Here is a 22,174-nt window from a genome sequence, read left to right as displayed (position 1 = left end):
TTGCATAACTTGCAATTGTAAGCATGTATATCATACGGTTCTAATATCGTGTGGCTGAATGTGTGGCATACATTACTCAAATTTTTTCCTTCCAAATGGCAGGAAAAGTACAGTGGAAATTGGTGGATACACTATGGATTTAACAGTGCTCCAACGGCTGTGGGCTATTACCCAGCAAAATTGTTTGATAAGTTATCGAAAAAGGCAACTTACATTTCAGTTGGTAGTTCTGTCGGGGGGAGTCCGTCTATCCGTTCGCCTCCGATGGGCAGTGGATTCTTGCCGTCCGATAACGCTGCGTTAATCACCGATATTTCCTTCATTGATGAAGATGGTAGGAGCACACCGTTTCACGTGGATACAGAAAAAATAGAGACTAAGAGTAGTTGTTACTCTATTTCACCTATAAAAGGTGCAAAATGCTCTTATGGTGGACCTGGAGGCTGCCCCACTCAAATTAAATAAAATATACGCATGTGGCGCCATCGGTCATGTAAACATATGAGAATAATGTTCTAGATTCAGACTCATGCTCTTTTGTTTCAAGCAAGAGTTTCCTCAAAGCAGGAGTTCAAAGACCACATATTCTGGTTACTAACTAAGAGTACACAATCAACACATTCCTTCTATTCTAATCAACACTACAATCAGATGCGCCGTTGCAAGTGATAAGTTAGGAAGCACAACAAGTTCACACATGTATCTAAATTATCTTGCATATAATCATATTACTTTCATAAACCACTTCACAAATAATTACATGATGCATAAGATGTGGATACACAAACTTAACATTAAGGTTATAAACAACATGCGCTTTAGCTTTGGAGCTCCATTAATCAATTTAGATAAAACATATACAGAAGGTGTATTTAAGTTTCTAGAAAATTAGAAATGATTTAAATAGACCACAATTCTCCAAATTTTCATTTGAAATTTATTCATTTACATAATCTGCAAAATTAGAAGTATTGACCTATGTTAGAGATTTAATAGTGGTGCTAATCTTTGGCATTTTGAATCACGAGATGAAGGAATGCATAGAGAGGTAAATTTCCGCGTTAGGGCTCGTTTGGTTCCAGGGGAACCCTGGGGGATACTCGTCCTATCCCAAGGTGATAAGCCAAGGGGCTAAATTACCCTAAAGACCCATAGAGCCATTTGGTGCTCCACGGCGAGGGTATATCTTGGGCCTTTCTAGCCTTTCTTTGGGAGTAGCTTCCACTAGTCCCTAGGTTGGAATGGAAAACCGTTGGCTCGCCCCCTCGATCGAGAGCCTGCTATGCTGGCGATTGGGAGCCAGGCCGCCCTCCCAAGCCATGCCTTCCATGCTACCAAACGAACACAAAGGTGGGGACAACTCCCCCATGGAAAGATGGGGGTCACATGTGGATTTGCTACCCCTGATATTTCTATTTTTGCCACCAAACAGGTCGTTAGTGTCATTGGTGGCATCTAACTTTTTTTTAACAAGTTGAGGCACTAGAGGCGCCAAATTTCGTCCAACTCATAGGCAGTTTACAATATTTAATACAAGACCTGGTGAATGTATATGCGAAACTGCAGAAATAAAAGGAAAATTTACATTTCCATGAGCTAAAGTGCAATTGAAGATAGACTGAGATAGAGAATGTCTAATAGCCTAATGAGCACACATATGTGCTTCTTTATTGAGATCCTTTTTGATGTGATATATTGTTGCTTCTGAGGGGCCTGGTCAAAATGTTATATTCAGCCATGTGCCTTCTAATTTTCCAAGAAATCTATTGAAGAGTTGCCAGCTCCAAAGCCGCAGCCGTCACAATTTCTCATTCATGCAGTCCACGCAACGAAGTGAGGGCTTTAATGCCATTCTCAAATGCTATGTAAACCCACACAAGTCTATACTAGACTTTGAAAACAAAGAAGTTGCAAACTCATGTACTAGTAAAAGAAGGGGGTAATGATTATAGGTCAAATTGTTTGGAACTTCGTCCATGGTCACCATTCCCTGTTGAGGAACATGCTTTCAAAGTTTACTGCATAGAGATATATTTGAAGTTTCGGAACGAGTTTGAGATGATTGGGAGGTACAATGTGTTACCATTTGGTTGCAACTTTTACAAGCATGAGCCAAACAGGGGATGGTGCGCAAAATATGGTACTAGGACCTACTTGGTAATAGCTAATAAGGAAGAAGGGACGTACTACTGTGAGTGCTCCAAGATGGATAGGGATGGTATACTTTGTTGCCACATCTTAAAGATATTCACCCACCTTGGTGTTGATGAGATACCAGAAAGGTATATCCTAAAAAGGTGGACTCAAGGTGCTTTGAGTGGTTATGTGCCGGCAGCAGTTGCTGAACAGCCATATGTTATGCCTCCAGAATCACAAGTGCAATTGCGGCACGTGAACCTTAATATGGGATTCACAAAACTTGCCCGTATTAGTAGTATAATAGATGCAGCTACTGCCATTGTGAACAAACACTTGAGAGCTGCAGCAACAGAGATATCTCACTTGAACAAGTCGCTCAAGAAGAAGAACCCTGTGTTAGCAGTCCAATCCACTAGTGCACCTGATCAGACTACTAAACCTAGGGACCCGGCAAAAACAACCACTAAAGGGAGGACTAAGGTGCACCGTACAGTTTCAGCTCTTGAGTTGCATCCAAAGAAAAAAGTTCAGTGCCAGACCTGTGGTTCTTTCGAGCACAATTCTGCAACTTGCAAGATGAGGTTCCTGTAGTACTGCAGAACACAAGTCCTTTGTAGTTCTGTGTGATTTCAAGTTTTTTTTTCTCTTTTAGTTTTCTACAATAGAAAGCACTGATTGAAATTTGCAAAAGTCTTGCCTCCCTTATTGTAGTCTAGTATGCAACTCTGAAATATGACACCTTTTTTGTTGTTATGTGTTGTGGCAACTTTAAGGTTAAAACGAAGCAAAATACAGTACTAGTGCAAGCAAATTGCAATGACAATGAAGCAACTATAAAAACATTGATAGCACACATGTACTGGCGAGTATGAAAAACTGAAGTAGGATATGAATAATAACATGTAAGTAGAAAAACATGAACTGATAACATTAATAAAAGTAGAACCAAAAAAAAGGAATTGATGTCTGCATACTTGTTTTTCAAATCTTTAGAATTTGCCTCCAGTTTTCTGTGTTTTCTTCTGAAGTAACCCAACTGTGCATCAGCAACTTCCTTATTTTTGGGACATCCTCGGCTTTATATTCTAAGTAGAAAAACATGAATTGATAACATTAATAAAAGTAGAACAAAAAAAGGAATTGATGTCTGCATACTTGTTTTTTAAATCTTTAGAATTTGCCTCCAGTTTTCTGTGTTATCTTCTGAAGTAACCCAACTGTGCATCAGCAACTTCCTTATTTTTGGGATATCCTCGGCTTTATATTCTGGTGGTAATCTCCCTCCCCAGCCATCAGCGTTCATGATTGTGCAAACCCCATAATCATGGCTGCACCACCATAAGACGCGACAAGGAAGAAAAAGAATATAAAAAGGCAGTGAGTAAAGACCATAGAATCTTAAAACAAGTGGAAAAAGCATAAAAAAGAGTTTAAAAACAAGTGGTATTGATTACTTATTGGTTTGCTTTGGAACTGCTATTTCTTGCAACATGAAATCATCTATTTGGATTTTAGACTTCTTGTAGTTCTCCTCTCATAGAGTGGATAGAGTAGTGTGGATCTTCTTGTAAGTTTCCCTTAGAGCTTTGTCATTGAATGTCCTCCGTGAATCGAGCACTTGATACCTCTTTTCTCTCATGTTGACAGTTAACAACCAAAAGTGGTGAACAAGAGGTTCATTTTTTGCCTTCTTGTTTAGTGGTTCGCAGACAGGTATCATGACCTGGTAGTTTGGCATACATGATTACTGTTTGGTTAGAGCTTAAATAAACAGAGCAAAATTTAGTGAAAAAAATGTTACTAAAAATATTTTCATGAAAGACATGCGTTTTGTTGCCTGTATTAGTTGTGAAGTTGCATGAATAGGAGTTGTAGTTGCCCATATTGGTTATAAAGTTGCATTTCATTCTATCTTAACCCCAAAAGTACAAACATGTCTAAAAAAATTAGTAGTTGCACATATTGATTATGAATTTGCATTAAATAGCTACTGTAGTTGCCTTGAATTGGTTCTAAATTGCACATAGTAGTAAAAGGATGTTGGATGTGTATGGTTTGAAATTACTTATTGTTTTACAAAGAAAAGAATGTTGCCTGGAATGTTTCTGTTGGTGATAAGTAGTGCTCGAGTCATTAAAGTAGTTGCTTCTTAAACAAAAGAGTGTTGCCTGGAATGGGTTTGAAATTACTTATTATGTTAAAAAAGTTGCTTATGAAGTACATAATGGCATGTTTTAGCATCAATTGCATGATTAGCACCAATCATATACACGCAAAAAGAAATTTTAAAAAAATCCGGAGAAAGAAAAGGAAGTAATACCATGTCTTTCTTATCTAATCGTCTTTCATAACTTAACAGCTCCTTCATTTCAGGGCGGTTAAAGTCGCGGTTCTGCATCCAAGTCTTTGCAAATGAAACAAAAAACAAAATAGTAATCACCATTTTCATGTCCAACACGAAAAATGTTTGCCTAATGTATATGACTTGCACTTACTCCTATCCTCAGTGGCATGATGACCTTGTTAGATGATGGTGTCATGTTGTTTGTGATTGCCTAAATTCCCACTTCCATAACTGCACTATGTAGCCAACCACCTGGCTTCATTGAGTTTGCGAGTTCCTTTGCTGTAATATGGTAGCCATCAAAGTTCACAATATGAGGGTTGTAAGAATTTAAGGAGAAGACAACCCAAATTAGATAAGTTGCAATAAAAAGTCTTTGCAACTAAGCATGCATCATTGATTCATGGAAAAAAAACTAGTGCATGTTGTAGGCAGGAGAAACCTTTTGTCATCTGAATTCTGTTGCCTAGTGTTTCTTCCTGCATACTAGATTATCATAGCATACAGTTTGTTCACTTCAGCTGTGCACCTGAACTGTTTGGTACTATCAACATTGACAAATGGAGATTTTTTGCAAGGTGGAAGCTTGATTATCCTCCTATGGAATTGATGAGGAAATGTTGAGCTTCCTGTACCCACCCGATATTGATTCAGTTGCAACGTTCTCTGCTTCTTTGATAGGTGTTTGAAATCTGTTTGGAGATAGTGAATTCGGTTCAGTTCTTTGTTGCTCGTGCACAGGTCTGCATGCTTGCTCTGCCGCAATACAAACCCTCTCAATCTCTGCAGGATCAATTCCTGCCAAAGCATCATAATCTTCATCTGCGGATGCACATGTTGCAGCATTTTGATTTACTGGCAAATCAAATTCCGGGCCAAGGTTGAATGTTGGCGCGTTGTAATACCCTTCCTGAAGCTCACTTCCAGACCTGGTCCTTGAGAGTTTCATCTTATAATTGCTTTGTTCCTTCCACTTTGTTTTAGCAGATTTGCTGCGCTGCATATGCTGGGGCATGTCCGGTGGTGCGATGCTCTTGTTGATCAAGTTGTATACCTCATCCTGCGACAAAGACCCTCGAGGAGCTGTGTGTGGAGATGGCAGTGGGCATGTTTGACGTGTAGGAGTACTAAACTGCACCCTATTGCTGGGCACAACTGGCACCTGTAGGGCTAGAGTTGCATGTTCCAAAGGACTAGTTGCTCCAAATGTACTGGTAGTTGCCTTGTTTGCAGCACTTGTTGCATGAACAGTTGGTGAGGTACAAACAGGTCCAGGTGCTGTTGCCTCCCCGGCATCATGAGTTCTGCGGCACCTCAGTGTATTCCCCTGCATGGTAGTAGGAGTTGCCTGCTGTGGTGGATGATGCAGATGGACCGACGAAGTTCTTTGTAAGGCTCTTGGATTTGCAGTTGCCTCTGGCCTAGCTGTAGTTGCCTCAGTTCCAGCATTAGTTGCCTGTATGCTAGTGGAAGTTGCAGTAACTGTGATTGAGGTTGTCTTCAGTCCGGCATTTGAATGTTTTCCCTGCAAAGCTGCATGAACAGCTTCAGTAGCTGACTGTGGTGTAGCTGTAGTTGCCTCCAGTATGGTAGTTAAATTCTGTGGTGCACGCGCATCATTGGTTGGATGTCTGTCTATTGGTTGCTGATTGTTAATGTTTTTCATGGCACTTGCATGTTTAACCAATGTGGGCTCATCATGTTGCACATGTTCTGTCCTGTGACTAGGAGTTGGACCAAGAAACTCCATGTATGCTCCCGAGCTACATTGCATGGCATTGATGAAATCCAATCCATCCTCATGTGCATCATTGAGGGTTGAATGTTCTTTGGACACATTTTCTTTGATAATATCTGACCTTTCCTCAAGAACAACATTTTTTCCGTTGGAGGGGTGTCTTGAAGCTTACTCTTTTTCTCAATTCTGCACAAGTCAGGCAATGATGCATCCTCCATTGTTGTTGTTGGCAAAACATCTGCATCATCCTTCTTTTTCCTCTTGTCACCTAAACTTGTACTACCCCTTTTACTCCTGGTATTAAGATAATAATGCGCAGTGGTCAAACAATCATCGCTAGCTTCGTCATCATCCATATCATCGTTTTGTCGTCCCTGCATGCCAGTTGCAGCATTGTTGCCTCCATCACCATCACTGTCATCATCTCAGTCATCACGTCCTTTAACATCAAAATCATCATCATCTCCCTGTTCGTCTTCCTCTTCATCATCGTCCCCATTCCCTTCAACCTCATCCTCCTCCCCATCAGCGTCATCACGTTGTTCCCCATCATCCTCATCGTCGCCTTGGTTTTCATCGTTGTTATCATTCTCACTGTCATCATCATCTTCTTCCCCGTTGACACGAAAAAGGGGAATCAAGAACTTGGCACTAAAAAAATATTGATTAGAACTTTGCTTTTATTTGTGTGGGTAGTAACTATGCATAGATAATTTTTTTTGGAAAAGTTGCAGTTTGAACGGTTGTAGTTGCATGTAATGGATATTAAAAAAGCTGGAAAATGGTCATGAAGTTGCCTGGTTTTATTAGTTTACTTGCAGACAATATAATTGCAGTGGAAAGAAAATTTGGAAAATTGCAGTTAAATGCAGTTCTAGTTGCATGTACTGATAAATAAATTGCTGTAGAAGGTAATGAAGTTGCCTGTTTTATTCTTTTAATTGCATACAATATAGTTGCAGTGAAAAAAATATTCGGCAAATTGCAGTTAATAAAGCAGTTTTAGTTGCCTGTAATAGTAATTAAAATTGCTTGAAAATGATCATGAAGTTGCCTGTTATATTGTTTTATGTTTTGCATTTGAGTTTTGCTAATTACTTGCCTTCTGTCATCGTCAGTATCATCATCATTCAATACCAGATTGTCAGCTTCATCGTCATCAGAATTCGCGGAGTCATCGGTATCATCTTGAAGTGATGCCTCTTCTTCGTGACTCGTACACTGCCTCTTCCTTGGCCTCTGTGGTTTTTCCTTTGGTACAACATTGGCACGGGTAGTGCTTCCAGCAGTAGTACGTTGCTCAAGATTGTCAATCCCCTGGACAAACTTCACCATTGACTCTTCAAATTCAGAGCACATGCCATAAAGCAACGCACCAATTTTTCTTTTCTTTTGTAACAATTGAAAACAAGAAACAAATTCTTATCAGTTATAATATGTGGAAAGAATGATATAAAAACTATGCTATAGCTAAGAAATACATATTGTTTAGGTGCTCACACTTTGGTCGTAGTCTCGTGGAAGATTAGAGGCAGTAAACTGTTCAGCCTTTAGCAATCCTCCAAAAAGACCACCCTGTTGAGTGTCCCTGTATTTCTCCTTCAGCTGATTTTTTTAAATTCATAAAAATAATTGAAAAAAATGTATTAGTGTAAGGGCAATAAAAGAAGACCGTGAACTTTCTAAGAAATGAAAAAGTTATCTTAGCAAAATGAAAATAAGTTTATGGGCTAATGCATACTTGTAATTTGCCAAAAACTCCAGGGCTAATCCTATCCTTCTTCTTCACCTTGCTAATTAAAGAGCTGTCCCAGACATCAACACGAGGGTTGCAGTCACTTATAACCTCATCAACTTCTAGTGAATCAAGGTACAACATCTGTTCATTGAAAAAAGGGGGTGTGTGAGGGGGCAAAGGAAGCATTGGAGAACAAAACAGAATTGAATTAACACAAAAACATCATAGATAAAAATGCAAACTTCATGTGAGGCAACTTAAAAACTGTATTTCTAAGCAACTAAATATGGATTGAAGGCAACAAATTTATTGATAAAAAGCAAAAAGCTCTTAATGGATTATACAATGCATAGTTGGGAGGCAATTTTTTGACCTGAACAAGGCAACTAACAGCAGTACATGTGGAAAAATTGATGTAGCAAAAAGCAACTGCAGTTATCAGTACAGTGGAAACATGAATTAACACAGGCTGGTCATATCTCAAAACTAGCAACTAAATATTTGAATGTAACAAATAAATTTCCTCATAGATGCTATTTCTCTGTATTGTGTTCATCATAGCAAAAAATTACACTTACCACTAAATGAAATACGCAACAACAGACAGACTTCTTATTTCCCAAGGCGCTGAAAGCAACCCCGATCTGATAAGCAACAAACTAGCATATATTTGTCCGAGGAAGAAGCTTGATATCATTTACAGCAAAGTAACAGGGTGGGCTAACTTTAAGGCCAGTAGTAGGTGCAAGGAAGCAATCCAAAGGAACGATAGCCCAAGCTCGGAGAAATCGGTCATCAGCAGCACCATTCATATCTTGTATCATGTTAAACCATGCAGTCTTTTCAGGAGCATTCGTTCCAGGAAAACCGTACTCCTCATTGATTATTTTGATGATGTCCATCTTCATCTTATAACAAACTTTCAGCCCGGAATTCGGTAGCCCCCAAACTCTGGAAACACTTTCAATATCAACTGGTATCTTCCCCCTGTTGGGTATCACTAACTCTGATTTCACATGATCGTAACACTTCATCACCCATTGGCTGAGATCAACGGGCATAGTGCATGCATCGATGTTGAGTAGACCACCTAGGTCCATCTTAAGTATGACAATTCTTTTATCAGCAACAAGATCACCATTTAGAGCAAAGAAACGTGATGGTGATGCCCTGTTTCTTATTTCCTGCATAGCCAAGTTGCACAAAATATAAAAGAAAAAGTTACTCCTAAAAGTCCCATCAACTCTTAAATTTACTGCATGTTACAAAAATAACCTACCCAGAACAAACAATTATACAAAAATGCTCTGTGTAAGAAATGATGCATCGTGAGTATAGTAAACTTACATCTGTGCTATCCTTTTTTTTCTTAGCTTCCTTTTCTTTCTGTTTTATTGCTGTCTCCTTCTGAACTCCAGCATCCCCAGTCTTTTCTGGTACCACCTTGTTCTTCTTCCTATTTGGAGGTTGCCCACGACATGCTGGAACCTTCTGTTTCATCGCAATAGGACCAGTAGGCTGCATTGGGAAGTCAACACACATATAAAACACACAAAATTTTGTAGGAAAAAAGGACCCTACCATTTAATTGAATACAATTGCAGAAAAGCAAAAACAAGAGATTAAAGGGACAACTAACCTGAACTTGCTGCTGACCTGAAGATGACCCAGCTGCTTCAGGCGGATCAGTTCCTACCATTTTAGCACACCTATTTGTTAAAAAAAATGATAAGTAGGTAACCTTGTCTACATGAAGTTTACAAAGAGGAAGAGGTGAAACTACATAGCAACTTTACTAGCACTACAGGCAACAAACATAGCAAGTTGAGCAATAACAATCCAAATAAAAGCAAACTATGCAAAACAATGAAATTCATTCTACATATCAACTTTACTAGCACTACATGCAACAAACATATCACTACATGCAACAAAACATAGCAGTATAGGCAACAAACATTTCAAGTTGAGCAACAAAACAAGTCCAAAATTATAAAAATTCAATACAACTCTTCATTTATTCTAGAAGAAAACTCAAGTATAGGTTCTAGCCTTTATTTTCCAATACACAAATGAAGCAAAACTAAATTAATTCATAAAGCGTGATTGGTTTTAGACTTCATCCTAGGAAGACATGGCCTCATGTTTTCAATATGAATAAACAACCTAGGTGACCTTCAACCCAGAGCAACAGAAAAGTATGAAATCAAATGTTGGCTTAAAAAGTTTAATCCACCTAATCATCTCAAACTATGAACCTGCTTAGGTGTGACAAGGAACAATTGTATCAACATAGTCAACCAACAAATATGAACATGTAGATAATTATGTCCATTGCACATAGGATGAAGGACAGGCTTGAAAAACAAAACAAATGTAAACACATCCACCATATCAACTACTAGCCTGAAACTATAAACCTGCATAACTGCATAAGCAAGTTTTCTACCACTACAACCAACAAACAGATCTGGATTAGCAACAAAAAATGGAACAAAAAACCAACTACATAAGCAAGTTTTCTACCACTACAACTGCATAACTGCATAAGCAAGTTTTCTACACTGCATAAGAAAGTTTCCTACCACTACAGGCAACAAACACATCTGGATTAGCAATAACAAAAATTACAAAAACAACTACGACATTAACTTATCCACAAACACTCAAAACTCCCACAACCCCTCTCGCCCACGACCTCTCGCCGACCTCAACCTCCCACAACCCCTCTCATCGCGCTCGTCATCAACATCCGCCACGTACTCATCAAAATCAACGGGGGAAGACGAGCACCCCCCACCTCTCCGCGCCACCTCGCCACGGTCGACCTCAACCTCCATTACGGCACCACCTCGGCGCGGTCGACCTCAACCTAGAGTTCCGCACCACCTCGCTGCGGGTAGAGGCTAACTACTACCAAATCGATGATTCTGCGCAGGCTGCAGGGGAGGAGGGAGTACTTACCGCGACATGAAAGTGCACGGCGGCGCCGGAGCAGTAGATGCTCACGAACTTCTGCGACACAGCGGTGGAACACCTCCTCGGCGCTAATTTACTCGCCGCTGAGATCGCTCCACACCGCCTCCTCGCCACGGCACTAGCTCCCGCGGTCGGCGTCTCCAAATCAGTCGCCCCCGTTGCGGAGCGCCACCCCGCCAACCCCTACCTCCTCCGGCAACCACCAATCGCCGCGCCATCGCCGCGCTGGGGGAACCTCTCCGCCGCTGCCGAGAGAGAGGAATGGGGAGAGAAACTGCGGAGGGGGAGAAGTGGGCACGATCCCCGAAATTCGAACAGCGGTAGCTGGTTATTTCTCACGTGAAAAACCACTAACCCAGTCACCGACATGTGGGACCCACGACGAGAAGCAACGGTTGCTAGCCACGTCACCCCACGTGCACCACCCGGACAAACCCACACCTGAAAGGATCAGGTGGCCACGAGCCCGCCCGCTCGGCGCCTCGTTTTGGCACGCGCACGCCAACGAGATTTCAGGTTTGTATAGCTCCTTGGTTTCTTTACCACCTTTACGTGCTATCCTCTAGCACCGGCCTTGTTGTACAACTTTTTTTATTATGGAGTACCAAAATAAATAAAAATTATGCAGTGGGGGAAACCTACTGTACACTCTTCAAAAAAAAAGTCTGCATATTTTAGCCTGAAACAAGTGTCCGAAGACACTCTTGAATCAAGTTGGACTGCCGAAGTCAATCGCAACTGAACTCCGAGGTGGCCGCCAACCAATTACCACCTGAAGTGGCCACCAAACTGCCGGCGCCGGCGGGACAGGACAGGACACAAACTGGGCAGGGTGCCCTGCCGCCATGGATGTCGACGGTTCGATCTGGGCGGAGTTGGCAGAGGCGGCGGCGCGGAGGTGCGGCCGGCCTGAGAATATCCCGCCGCTCCAGACGAAAGGATTCCGTCGCACTCTCCGCCCACCCGTGACAGCCAGGCTCCTCCAACGCGTGCCGCGGCGGGACGAGGAAAATATACAATCGCGCCAGGAGCAACCCGTGGGAAGCTCGTGCCAGTGTCGAACACCGTGGCGGCTGTTGGTTGCCGGTCCCGATGGCGAGCGGTGACGGCGGCAACGAGCCTCCGGCGTGGGGGGTCGTCGGCAAGGTGACCTGCGCGGCGTGGATACGGCGGAGCGGCGGCGGTGCCAACCGCCTCCTGGTGGTGTACGGGCGCGCCGGCACGGCCTCGTCCCCGCCCATCCTGGACCTCTTCACGTTCGACGCCAGGGCGTGCACGCTCGCCTCTGAACCCCTGGTGAGCGGTCGCTCCTGCTCCCGTCTCCAGCGCCTGCTGCTACGCGTGACCGTGTCTCTGATCGTGTGCTTGATTTCCAGCTGCGTGTCACGATGGGCGAGGATGACGACGACGCGCCGCGCGCCATAGCCGTGCACCCCGGCGGCGCCGAGTTCGTCTGCGCCACCGCCAAAGGCTGCAGGTCAGTGTTGGTCGCTTTGGTCCTTCTTGTGCATGCTTTGCTCTGCTGTATGCGATTGACTGCAAACCATTTGGAAGCTGTGCTTCATGCCTTCATTACTACTGAGAGTACAATCAGTACGAGAGCATAGACATTCTTCAGGCTTCTGGCACCAGAAATTGCATTCATTTATGTATGCGGTTGCCTGCAAACCATTTGAAGTTCTGTTACACTATACCGAGGGAATAATCAGTAGGAGAGCATACACATTCTTCAGGCTTCTGATATCAGAAATTGAACCCTTTCCCTTTCTCTTCTTGTATATCAAGTCCAGTCTATTTCCCATCTTTCTCAATCTTTATTTAAGCATGAAAAGTCTATCTAGAGATAGCACAACATCATATCACACTTGCAGGCAGTTCAAGTTGGTCTCTGAAGACTTCAGTATCAACCTTATTGCGATGGATTCTCCACCTCTCCAATCAGTTGGGCCTCAAAGATGTTTGGCATTCAGTACTGACGGTGCTAAGTTTGCTACTGGTGGTGAGGTATCAGGCCATTCTATCTTCTTTTCTCTGGGTATATTTATTGTATTATTACATGAGTTTGTTTTTGCTAATGCCTCATTATCTATCACCTGCTGCCACATGTTAAGTCTCTTTTACTTGTGTAACTTGGACTGTGAGTTATAACGCATTATACTCTTCTGAATATCGTTAGATTCTGAATTTCAGCTTCTGCAAATCACAAAATTTTGATTTCTTAACTAATATTTACAATTTTAATTTCACTACAACAGGATGGACATCTCAGAATATTTCATTGGCCAAGTCTCAGGTTGCTTTTGGATGAACCTAAAGCCCATAAATCCTTCCGAGACATGGACATCAGGTGAATGAAGGCAGAAACCTTTTCTTTACTTAGGTAGTATGTTGATAGTTTCTACATGATATCCTCGTTACAGATGACTGATTGAGGGCAATGACTATGCCATTCCCTTAACTAAGATCTTATTGGTGGCCTTTGATCCTGATATTGTGTCTGATTTTCTCATGTAGCTTGGATTCAGTGTTCTTAGCCTCGACATCCACTGATGGTTCTGCAAGAATATGGAAGATAGATGAGGGAGTCCCACTAGTAAATTTAACTAGATCAGCGGTATATACAGTGTTAGCTTAATTTAGTTTCCCCTTTACAATAACTAAAAGTCTAAAACTGAACTGGTTATTTGACCATATTTTTTTTCATCTGTCCTGCTTTACAGGATGAGAACATTGAGTGTTGCTGCTTTTCCAGGAATGGAAAGAAACCTTTCCTGTTTTGCACACTTGTAAGAGGTAATCTGTTCAATAATTTAAGAAACGCATCATAGAACAGATTTAATTAAATCTTTATTGATGAAATAGGTAATGACATTTTGACTATGGTTTTGGACATAACTAACTGGAAGAGAATTGGATACAAAAGACTTCTGCGGAAACCTGTTTCCACACTTTCAGTTAGCTTGGATGGAAAGTATCTAGCACTGTAAGTGGAGATCTCTTGCAATATTATTGACTGTCAAAATATTTATATATTTAGCATTTCTAGGCATACCTTCATTTCTGAAGTTCGAGGCTTTTGATTATATTGATTACTTTCCCGGAATTCATAAAATTTCTTGATCTTTCCTTCTTCTTTTCTCTTCAGTTGACTGTATACTTTTTGCTAGATTTTTTGATATACTGATAAATGACCCACCTGAAAGAACCACAACTGATATTTATTTGGATATTTCTGGTACACTACGAGAAATGCAGCGTTATGCAGATACACTAGTATATAGTAGCGCAAGTACCTGAATTCTGTCCAATTAACTAAAGAACAGTTTGTTTGGCCAACTTATTATTGTTAAGCTATTATCAGGCTCAGAAATGAATATTTTATTAAAAGACACCAAGTTTTCTGCTTATGTCTCATACGTGTCCACTTGTCGTACTAGTTTGTCATCATCAAATTTATCGTGCTTGCCTAAATCTCTTGCGGCTTCTGCATCAACGCATCATCGTCCTTTGGCTGTGAAGAGTAACTGATATGGATGCATTTTCCATCTTTATTTAGGGGAAGCCGCGACGGTGACTGTTGTGTTGTGGATGTGCAGTCGATGCAAGTTTCTCACCTCATCAAGAAGGTTCATCTTGGGTCCCCAATTTCCTCTATTAAGTTCTGCCCTACCGAAAGGTAATCATAATCATTATTATTCCCTGAAACGAGAAGCAAGACAAAACCTTAAATGTCTAGACTCTAGACTGATACGTGGCCAGATTAGGAACCCAACTGCATGACAGTGATCACTTACTGTATCTACAACAGGAATTTATATGAGGCACTGCAAAACTAGTTAATGGTTGTAACCAGTTAAGTATTTGCTCATAGTTCAGTAGCCACAGATTCGTCACAGGTTAATGGTTGAAGCTTGAAAACTCTGAATTAATTTCTGAATGGCTAGACTCCCTGCTGTGAGCTGATATTTGATGGTTGAAACTTGAAACTTGAAAGCTCTTATTTATATCTGAATTGTTAGAGTGCCTGCTGATAATTCAGGATCGTGATCTCCACCTCGCACCAATGGGGAGCTGAGGTAACGAAGCTGGACGTCCCTGCCGACTGGAGAGGTAACAACAACACTGCATGTTTATATGTAAACAGCGTTCCTGTAACATAGAGATTTACCAGGATATGTCCCCTGCTGCAGTGTGGCAGATCTGGCTGCTACTCCTGGGCTTCTTCGCGGCGTGGGCGGTCGTGTTCTACACCTTCTTCAAGCACACAACCCTTTTGTAACCATCCCCCTCTGGGGAAAAGTGCCCTCGAGTTTTTCTGATCAACTATTGTCAGAATCGTGGCACATACGGCTACAGCGGCAGCTTATCCTCGCGCACTGTATCATCGATTCATCACACATTTTTGTACTTGATAACCCTATACATTACGACATCACAGTGTCTATTTAGCCGATGCTCATAAGCATTTGAGTCTGAAAATCTGTTGAGGTGCGTACTCTGAGACCTGACGTTGTCGGCACATCATCTGATAGCTATAGGTAAGTTTGATGTGTGAACATTTCTCTGCGAGCTCGCGAGGCTTGTCATTTGTGAGGTGACCAGATGGGGCAAGGTTTAAGGACGAGACAGACAGGGACTTGCTTTGACAGTTCGTGAATGCTTGGAGCTATCAGCGGACGGATTGTCACGCGTGCCAAGCTTCCTCTCTGCTGCGTGTGGACATGGCATCTGTACGTGCTCTGTGCAGCGCTGGGGGGAAATCAAACAGGGCTGTGCACTTGGCGACCGTGCTGTTGTGACGGTGAGCTGAGTTTGACGGTTTTGGGTTCTTCCGTCCTCCGCTTGATGCAGCTAGTCATCGGGGGACGTGGGATCACGACCCATGGTCGATGGCTATCTATTTGGCACGTACGAGACCTTTTCTACACTGCTCATGAAAGTCGACCACTTTTTTAACCACGCTCCTTCGGTCGTCTCGTCACGTCTTTTAAAAAGAAAAACACAGTGCAATATAGACGCTGATAAACATGCAAGTAACTCATCTTCAAGAACTATGAAGGCACGCACACACACCTACCTTCATAAACACCCTATTAGGCCTTGTTTGGTAGTGGAGTATTAGTGGGGATTAGTGGGGATAATCCGCTAGCGGATTGGGTGAATCCCCACCCTTCACCCTATCCCCACAAAACCCCATTTCCACTAATCCCTAATCCCCACTCCTAAAAACTGCCATTTGGCTTTTGTTGGCAGGGATTGGTGCAGGGATTTGTGCACAACGGCAATGTCAATTAAATAAACAAACATAAGGAAAGATTCAGTTTTTGTGTCATAGGCCCACACGAAACCTCTAAATTTTGACATACTTGAGTTTCAGTACATGTTAAAATTAACACTAGTACGGCCTGAAGAAGTACATCAGCTAGATCAAGTGATAAACCGTCTTCAAATAAATCATAGGCCACTCTGGACTTGAACTCTCGACATGGCAACATACTTGATGTTCAGCATACATTAAAATTGACAAATAACACACTAACAAACTCTGAAGCTCATCCTGACAAACGCAAGTTAGCATACCAACAAATTCTTCTTGCATCTGACGTAGTAACATACCAAGTTAGCAACAAACGCAAGGAGACGGTACAAGCCAACTCGATCAAACAAAAATTAAACAGGTCGAGCAGTACTCAAAAGTTGCTTGAGCAGAGTATCATTGTCTACCAGCACACTACAACTCATCTTGAAGCGTTGCCTCTCCTGCTTTCTCAGCTTCATTCAACACAAAAAATTTGAGAGCCTCAGTATCATTGTCCCTAGGTCCTGCAATATCACCCAGGAGTTGGATTAGGTATTGGCTTAGCTGAATACTGAAAGAAACGGGGAACTAGATGTCAGGTGCACATAAGCAAGTGCGAGCATAACTATCAACTAAAAAAACAAGAGTACATTGTGTGTTCTAGCTGTAAGTTGTAGTAACAGTACTAGATGACAGGAAATAGTGGTGCTGGACTAATGGTACTACTAGAAAACGATAATCATAATGGAAGGCTGTAACTTGTACTGGAACACCAAACATACTGAATTATGCTTTCAGTGGATACAGATACTCTATTATGCTTCCATGTGGATACACATACGGAATTATTATGTCCTACACACACAGAGAGACGAAAAATGTATGGGACCATATATATTACTAGTACTTTCTTAACCATTTCTCTATACAATGCCAGATTGTTCTGTCGATAACGATCAGCTTAATAACCAACTAGGAGGACTGTATCCAACTTGTACAACACTATTCAAGAAATGCATAACACAATTTAATAGATGTAACCTTCAGAGCACAGGCGCAACACCAGCAAATTTACAGAAAATGCCAGATTGTCCTGTCAATAACGATCATCTTAATAACCAACTAGGCTGAATGCATCCAACTAGCATAACATTAAATTTACTCCATGCCATGTAACATATAGGTACCATATATAGTTGTTAAGTGCCTTTGCATTTCAGTTGGCCAACCTACCAGGGAGTAAGTAATTAAAAAGAATGACCAAAAGCATCTACTTTGCACATATATTATTCAAAACAGGGGCAGGATTTCAAAGCTGAAGCATGTAGCCTACACATTGAGAAATAAATCACAAGGGTGACATATTAAATTCTGGAAATAAGTTCTGGACATGTTAAATTCAAACTCAGTACAGCATTTAGTACTGGTAAAAAATAGTAAAATAGTGCATATACTCCCACCATTTTATATTACTCTGCATATGAGGTTTGATTAAAGTCAAGCTTTGTAATCTTTGGCCAACTATCTATGATAAAAATATCAATCTATATATATAATAAAATCTTAAGTTGTGATAACATATTGTATTACGGTACTAATGATATTGTTCAATTGTTTAAATAAAAATATACTTTTACATAGTCAAATTGGGCAAGGTTTAACTTAACTTTAATCACCATTTTATATGCTGAGTAGTATGAAATGGAGGGTACTGAACTTTCAATCTGCTCCCCAAGGGAACTCTGCCTGTTGAAAGCTTCTCGAAGCTGCGACGCATCAATTTTACCAGTAATCACTTGTCACTACACCTGTAACTTGCTGATCAGTGTCCCCCTCTTCTGGTTTCCTGCTACTTTTAGCAACAAGCATTTGAAGCTCATCCTGCGGACATCCCACCAGTTGCACAACTCTTCCTACCCTAGGCACTATACCACGCTTGCTAGACAAATGGCCATTCTTCAAACCTTAGTTGATGCAAGACAGGATAGCTTTGCAATCTTCAGCAGTGTGTCCAGCAGGGTAAGCACATCCTTTGCAAGCCTTCAGTAGCATCAGTAGCTCCAGCCCCCTTGCCTGCATCTCCAAGCACATCTATCTGCGCATGATTCTGTACCCCACCATTGCTCTGAACACTACCTTTCGACCCCGATGGGACGCCTCCTACCACGCCATCGCTACCACCGCCGCGAATGACACACCAGTCCAGATGCGCGGCCGCCTCACCCAGCTGTGGCCACTCCTCCCTTCAATTTGCGTGGCAGCCTCTCATAACCCTAAAACTCTGTCCAAATCGACCGGCATAGCCTTGTCGGGGACGTCCTACCCGGCCAGGGACCATGAAGCAAGGAAGAGGTGCGGAGGTCGCCGCCATGCGCGCGCCGCAGGGGAAGGGGCCTCCTCCACTCACGCCATGTATCAATTCCAGGCAGGGCGCCACCACCACGTACCTACTGCTACCTCGACCGGCAGACAGGAAGAGAGAGGGAGAGAGAACGGGGAGGTTACCGGAGAGGATACCGAAGTCCAGGAGGTGGCGTCGCCGGTCAGGTCCCAAGAACGGCGGCAGCGGCGATGTGGATCGGCGATGTGGAGCGGTGATGTGGTATTGTCTTCCCCGCAGATGTTCCTTCCCTCCGGCAGCTACCGCCTCGTGCACCTCCACTCGGTAGTGCCCGCTCGCCGCCGGTACGCTCGCCGCCGGCAGGGTTTGGATCGGGGACGGGGATAATACGCGACCCCTGGGTCGTGGATTGAGCCCAAGGCAAAAAATGGATCGGGGACGGGGTTTTCCGGGGATGGCGGGGATTTTTTTGGGCCAAAACTCTAGTACCAAATGGGCTATCGGGGAAAACTGGGGATTCGGAAATGGGCCGGGATAATACTCGCCTATCCCCGCTAATACTCTAGAACCAAACGAGGCCTTAAGTGTGAAGGCACACACCTACACCCCACTACCTCAGTGGTGGACCCACAATAATAGGTGGTACACCTTTATAATTTTTCGTTTTTACTGCTCATGTGCGATAAAAAATTATCCAAATAACTAAATATAAAAAAAATCAAAAAATTTAGGGTGGGCTACGTACGTACCTGGCCACCCTGCTCCGTACTCCCCTAGCACACCATATCTCTATAAGCATCTTCGAGGAACTGAGCCGACAAATCTTGAGTTTGATGAAATCACCACTGATCGTATCACTATTGACGAAGACTGGTCACTATATATCTGGCCGCTAGGCTGGAGCTAGACCCATTTTATGTCTATGTGGACTAAAACGAACACAAAATGGTTGTTTGCGTCGAGGTGCTCGAGGGCATTTCCAGCGTCCCGACACTAACGAATGTAAAATGGGTCTGCATCCCAGTCCAATGGCTCGACGCAAACTAACCGGCCTCTCCCTCGACGCAAACTGACTGGCCTGTCCACGCGGACGCAAACGTGGCCCAAAATTTGAGGTCAAAATGCGTCTGCGCTAATGCTGCGACAGGTCCACGAGTGTCCTCCCATGGCCCGTCCGCCAGTGGCACCGAAGTCACTTCTACTACTGTAACTCCCAAAAATCATATTCGAGTGGAGGCAAAAAAACCCCTACCCATCCATGGACGTCGTCATTGTCGTGCTGCCTTGGAAGCCGAGGAACCCACCGCACTCATCGCCCTACCGTCGACGAGATAGCCCCCATGGTGGGTCAAAGCGCGCCACCTCCGACAGACGCATTAAATAGGCGAAGGTGCCGAAGTAGCTGCTGACGCTGGAGGATAAGTACGTCCAGACCGCCAAGCGACGGGACTGGCGCCCCAATTTCAATCTGAAGCAAAGCCAGCAAGAGGCCGAACAAGCCGTGAGAGTGGCCACCACGGGACGCTTGATCGCACGTGTCTACATCATCATCACTATAGCCTCCTTCTACCTTTCCTACTCATGATCCTCGTGTTCCCCTTTGGGAAGTTAATTTCGTACTCTACTATGCCCACTGTGTAAGGCGTAATTCGTGTTACTGATGCCATGGTTTGAATTGCTTAAATATTGCTAGAATTGATCTATTTGTGATGTATTTGGCTAGAACACATTACCGGTCTGGTCAGAAAAAAATGCGCCAGGCCACTAGGGCATCTCCAAATGTAAACGGTCAATCGTGGCTTGAAAGCCTTTTTCATGTTCGCAACCCGACATAAATAAACATAGGCGATCATTTTTTATGACTGTAATCAGCCTGCCGGATATGCTCTAAGGCTGGTCATAGTGGTAAGTATCATGTATATGATACTACTACATGATACTATCTCTATAGCATTAATTTTTCTCGTTATTTGCGCTATGATACTCTAATCTCCTCTCTTTTCTTTAATTAGCTACCGCATCAGCATTTTTGTGGGACCAATGTGCATAATACTAGCTATAATACTAGCATTATGGTTATCCTAAGTAATAAGGTGGGTTGAGCAACGAGACCATATGCACGTTCGATGTTCCATTTGTACCTCTGAAGCCGCCAACGTGCTATGGAATTTTAGGATATTCAATGCGGATCTGAAAGGTACGGTTGATATCTCATCGATCGTGCAAACTGACGTGCAACGACATGTTTTCTTTTTAAAACGGGGCAGCCTCAACCTCTACATTAAGCGTACGAACCGTATTTTAGGAATACCCATGACTCGTGTCAGTGGCGAAGGACGAAAAAAATCTAAGGTCGGGCGAACACTACTATATAACATATAAAAAAAATTGATGAAAAAATCAAAATTGTCGACAAATTCATAATTTATGTGATCTTACACATAATAATCACTTAGTACAACAATAATCGCTTAGTATTTAAACAGATGGAGAACCTACAAACATATCGATAATAAAGCTTTAATGTCATCTAGATGTCCCAAGCAATGGTAAATCTTTCTTAATTTCACCACGATTAAGGGTTTTGAATATTCTCTGTCGGTGTAGGCGTGTAGCACACCATCAAATCACTAAAAAGTGACACAAAGTATATGCTAAATCTACAAACACTAGTGTTCCTCCCAAATTCATTAAATAAAAATTTACCTTTCCCCTTTTCTAGCCACTTTCTGTGATGTTCATCTTCAATCTATAGCTCAGCCGGCCGTTCAGCACTGTCGTCGGCCTGCTGCCCACCTACGCCCGCTGCCCTTTGGAAAGCACCGCCTCCTCCGTTTCGCGACCAACGCCTGGCCGTATGCCGATCATCTGCCCTGCTCGGAGATCACGCCACCGCCGCCAACAACTTGTATCACGTCGACCAGGGATTGCCGTCCTCTGGTTCCTCTCGTGCGGTTAGATGAAGCGACGAAGTGGAGCTGTTTGAGGCTACTAGTAGGACAGACTCATTCGGCAGTAGGTCCAAGACAAAACGACCGGACGCCCGGACGGCCCAATAGTCAAATCCATGATACGTACACTAATTCTTTTCCTTCCCCTGATTTTTCCTCTGCCCAGCGCCCCCAGTCGATCGATACGTACGATGCACATGGGTAAAAAACGCTTCGTCGCGAGCCAAGGTAGGGCGGACGCCCGACCTCGCCCTACCGGGAGCCTCGCCACTGACTCGTGTACTCCTTGGCTAAAAACCCATTATTAGTACCGGTATGGGACAAAAAATTATCTATGAGTATGTAAATGAGAAAATATCATACCCATCAGGTAGAGCGGGTACATATATGAGACTGTAGAATCCATATCCATGTACCCATTTATCCATACAAAATTTGATAAGCGGGCTGCCATAGTATTCCAATGTTCCCCCTATTCACACATTCACGTACCTAGGTTGAACCTAACGTGTCCATACTGCACAATCACTGGTAGGTTAGTTAGGATTAGATCCCTATCTAGGATCACTTCACCTTATGTCAAGGGACTGCCACGGTCCATATCATTATTAAATGATCACATCCCAATGTGTTTCTCTTTATAGG

At 42.8% G+C, this 22,174-nt stretch overlaps 2 protein-coding genes and 1 long non-coding RNA gene across 3 annotated transcripts; 2 read left to right on the top strand and 1 right to left on the bottom strand.

Moving 5' to 3' along the window:
- Nucleotides 1-2,205: 2,205 nt before the first annotated feature.
- On the top strand, nt 2,206-2,730 carry LOC139838918 (uncharacterized). The gene has a single exon (XM_071828935.1). It carries the CDS (start codon nt 2,206-2,208, stop codon nt 2,728-2,730), a length of 525 nt encoding a protein of 174 aa, XP_071685036.1.
- An 8,927-nt stretch (nt 2,731-11,657) lies between these two features.
- On the top strand, nt 11,658-15,386 carry LOC127292358 (SEC12-like protein 1). Its single transcript, XM_051321735.2, has 10 exons — nt 11,658-12,234; nt 12,315-12,415; nt 12,810-12,942; nt 13,194-13,285; nt 13,453-13,552; nt 13,659-13,731; nt 13,801-13,921; nt 14,495-14,614; nt 14,978-15,048; nt 15,129-15,386. Exons 1-10 carry the CDS (start codon nt 12,031-12,033, stop codon nt 15,215-15,217), a joined length of 1,104 nt encoding a protein of 367 aa, XP_051177695.1. The 5' UTR covers nt 11,658-12,030; the 3' UTR covers nt 15,218-15,386.
- A 987-nt stretch (nt 15,387-16,373) lies between these two features.
- Nucleotides 16,374-19,156, bottom strand: LOC127292357 (uncharacterized). Its single transcript, XR_007845110.1, has 2 exons — nt 18,743-19,156; nt 16,374-16,761 (listed from the first exon to the last, which is right to left on the bottom strand). It is a non-coding gene; the product is annotated as an uncharacterized lncRNA (long non-coding RNA).
- Between the last annotated feature and the right edge of the window lie 3,018 nt (nt 19,157-22,174).

This window comes from Lolium perenne, chromosome 4 (genome assembly GCF_019359855.2).
Source record: "Lolium perenne isolate Kyuss_39 chromosome 4, Kyuss_2.0, whole genome shotgun sequence".
Classification (NCBI taxonomy): Eukaryota; Viridiplantae; Streptophyta; class Magnoliopsida; order Poales; family Poaceae; genus Lolium; species Lolium perenne.
This window is presented reverse-complemented; position numbering and strand designations above follow the sequence as displayed.

Excerpts from the sequence above, each read along its gene's own strand:
- LOC139838918 (XM_071828935.1), top strand. The coding sequence starts at position 2,206 with ATGGATAGGGATGGTATACTTTGTTGCCACATCTTAAAGATATTCACC.
- LOC127292358 (XM_051321735.2), top strand. The coding sequence starts at position 12,031 with ATGGCGAGCGGTGACGGCGGCAACGAGCCTCCGGCGTGGGGGGTCGTC. Across the intron at positions 12,943-13,193 it reads AGTTTGCTACTGGTGGTGAG|GATGGACATCTCAGAATATT; the intron begins GTATCAGGCCAT and ends TCACTACAACAG. Across the intron at positions 13,553-13,658 it reads TAAATTTAACTAGATCAGCG|GATGAGAACATTGAGTGTTG; the intron begins GTATATACAGTG and ends CCTGCTTTACAG.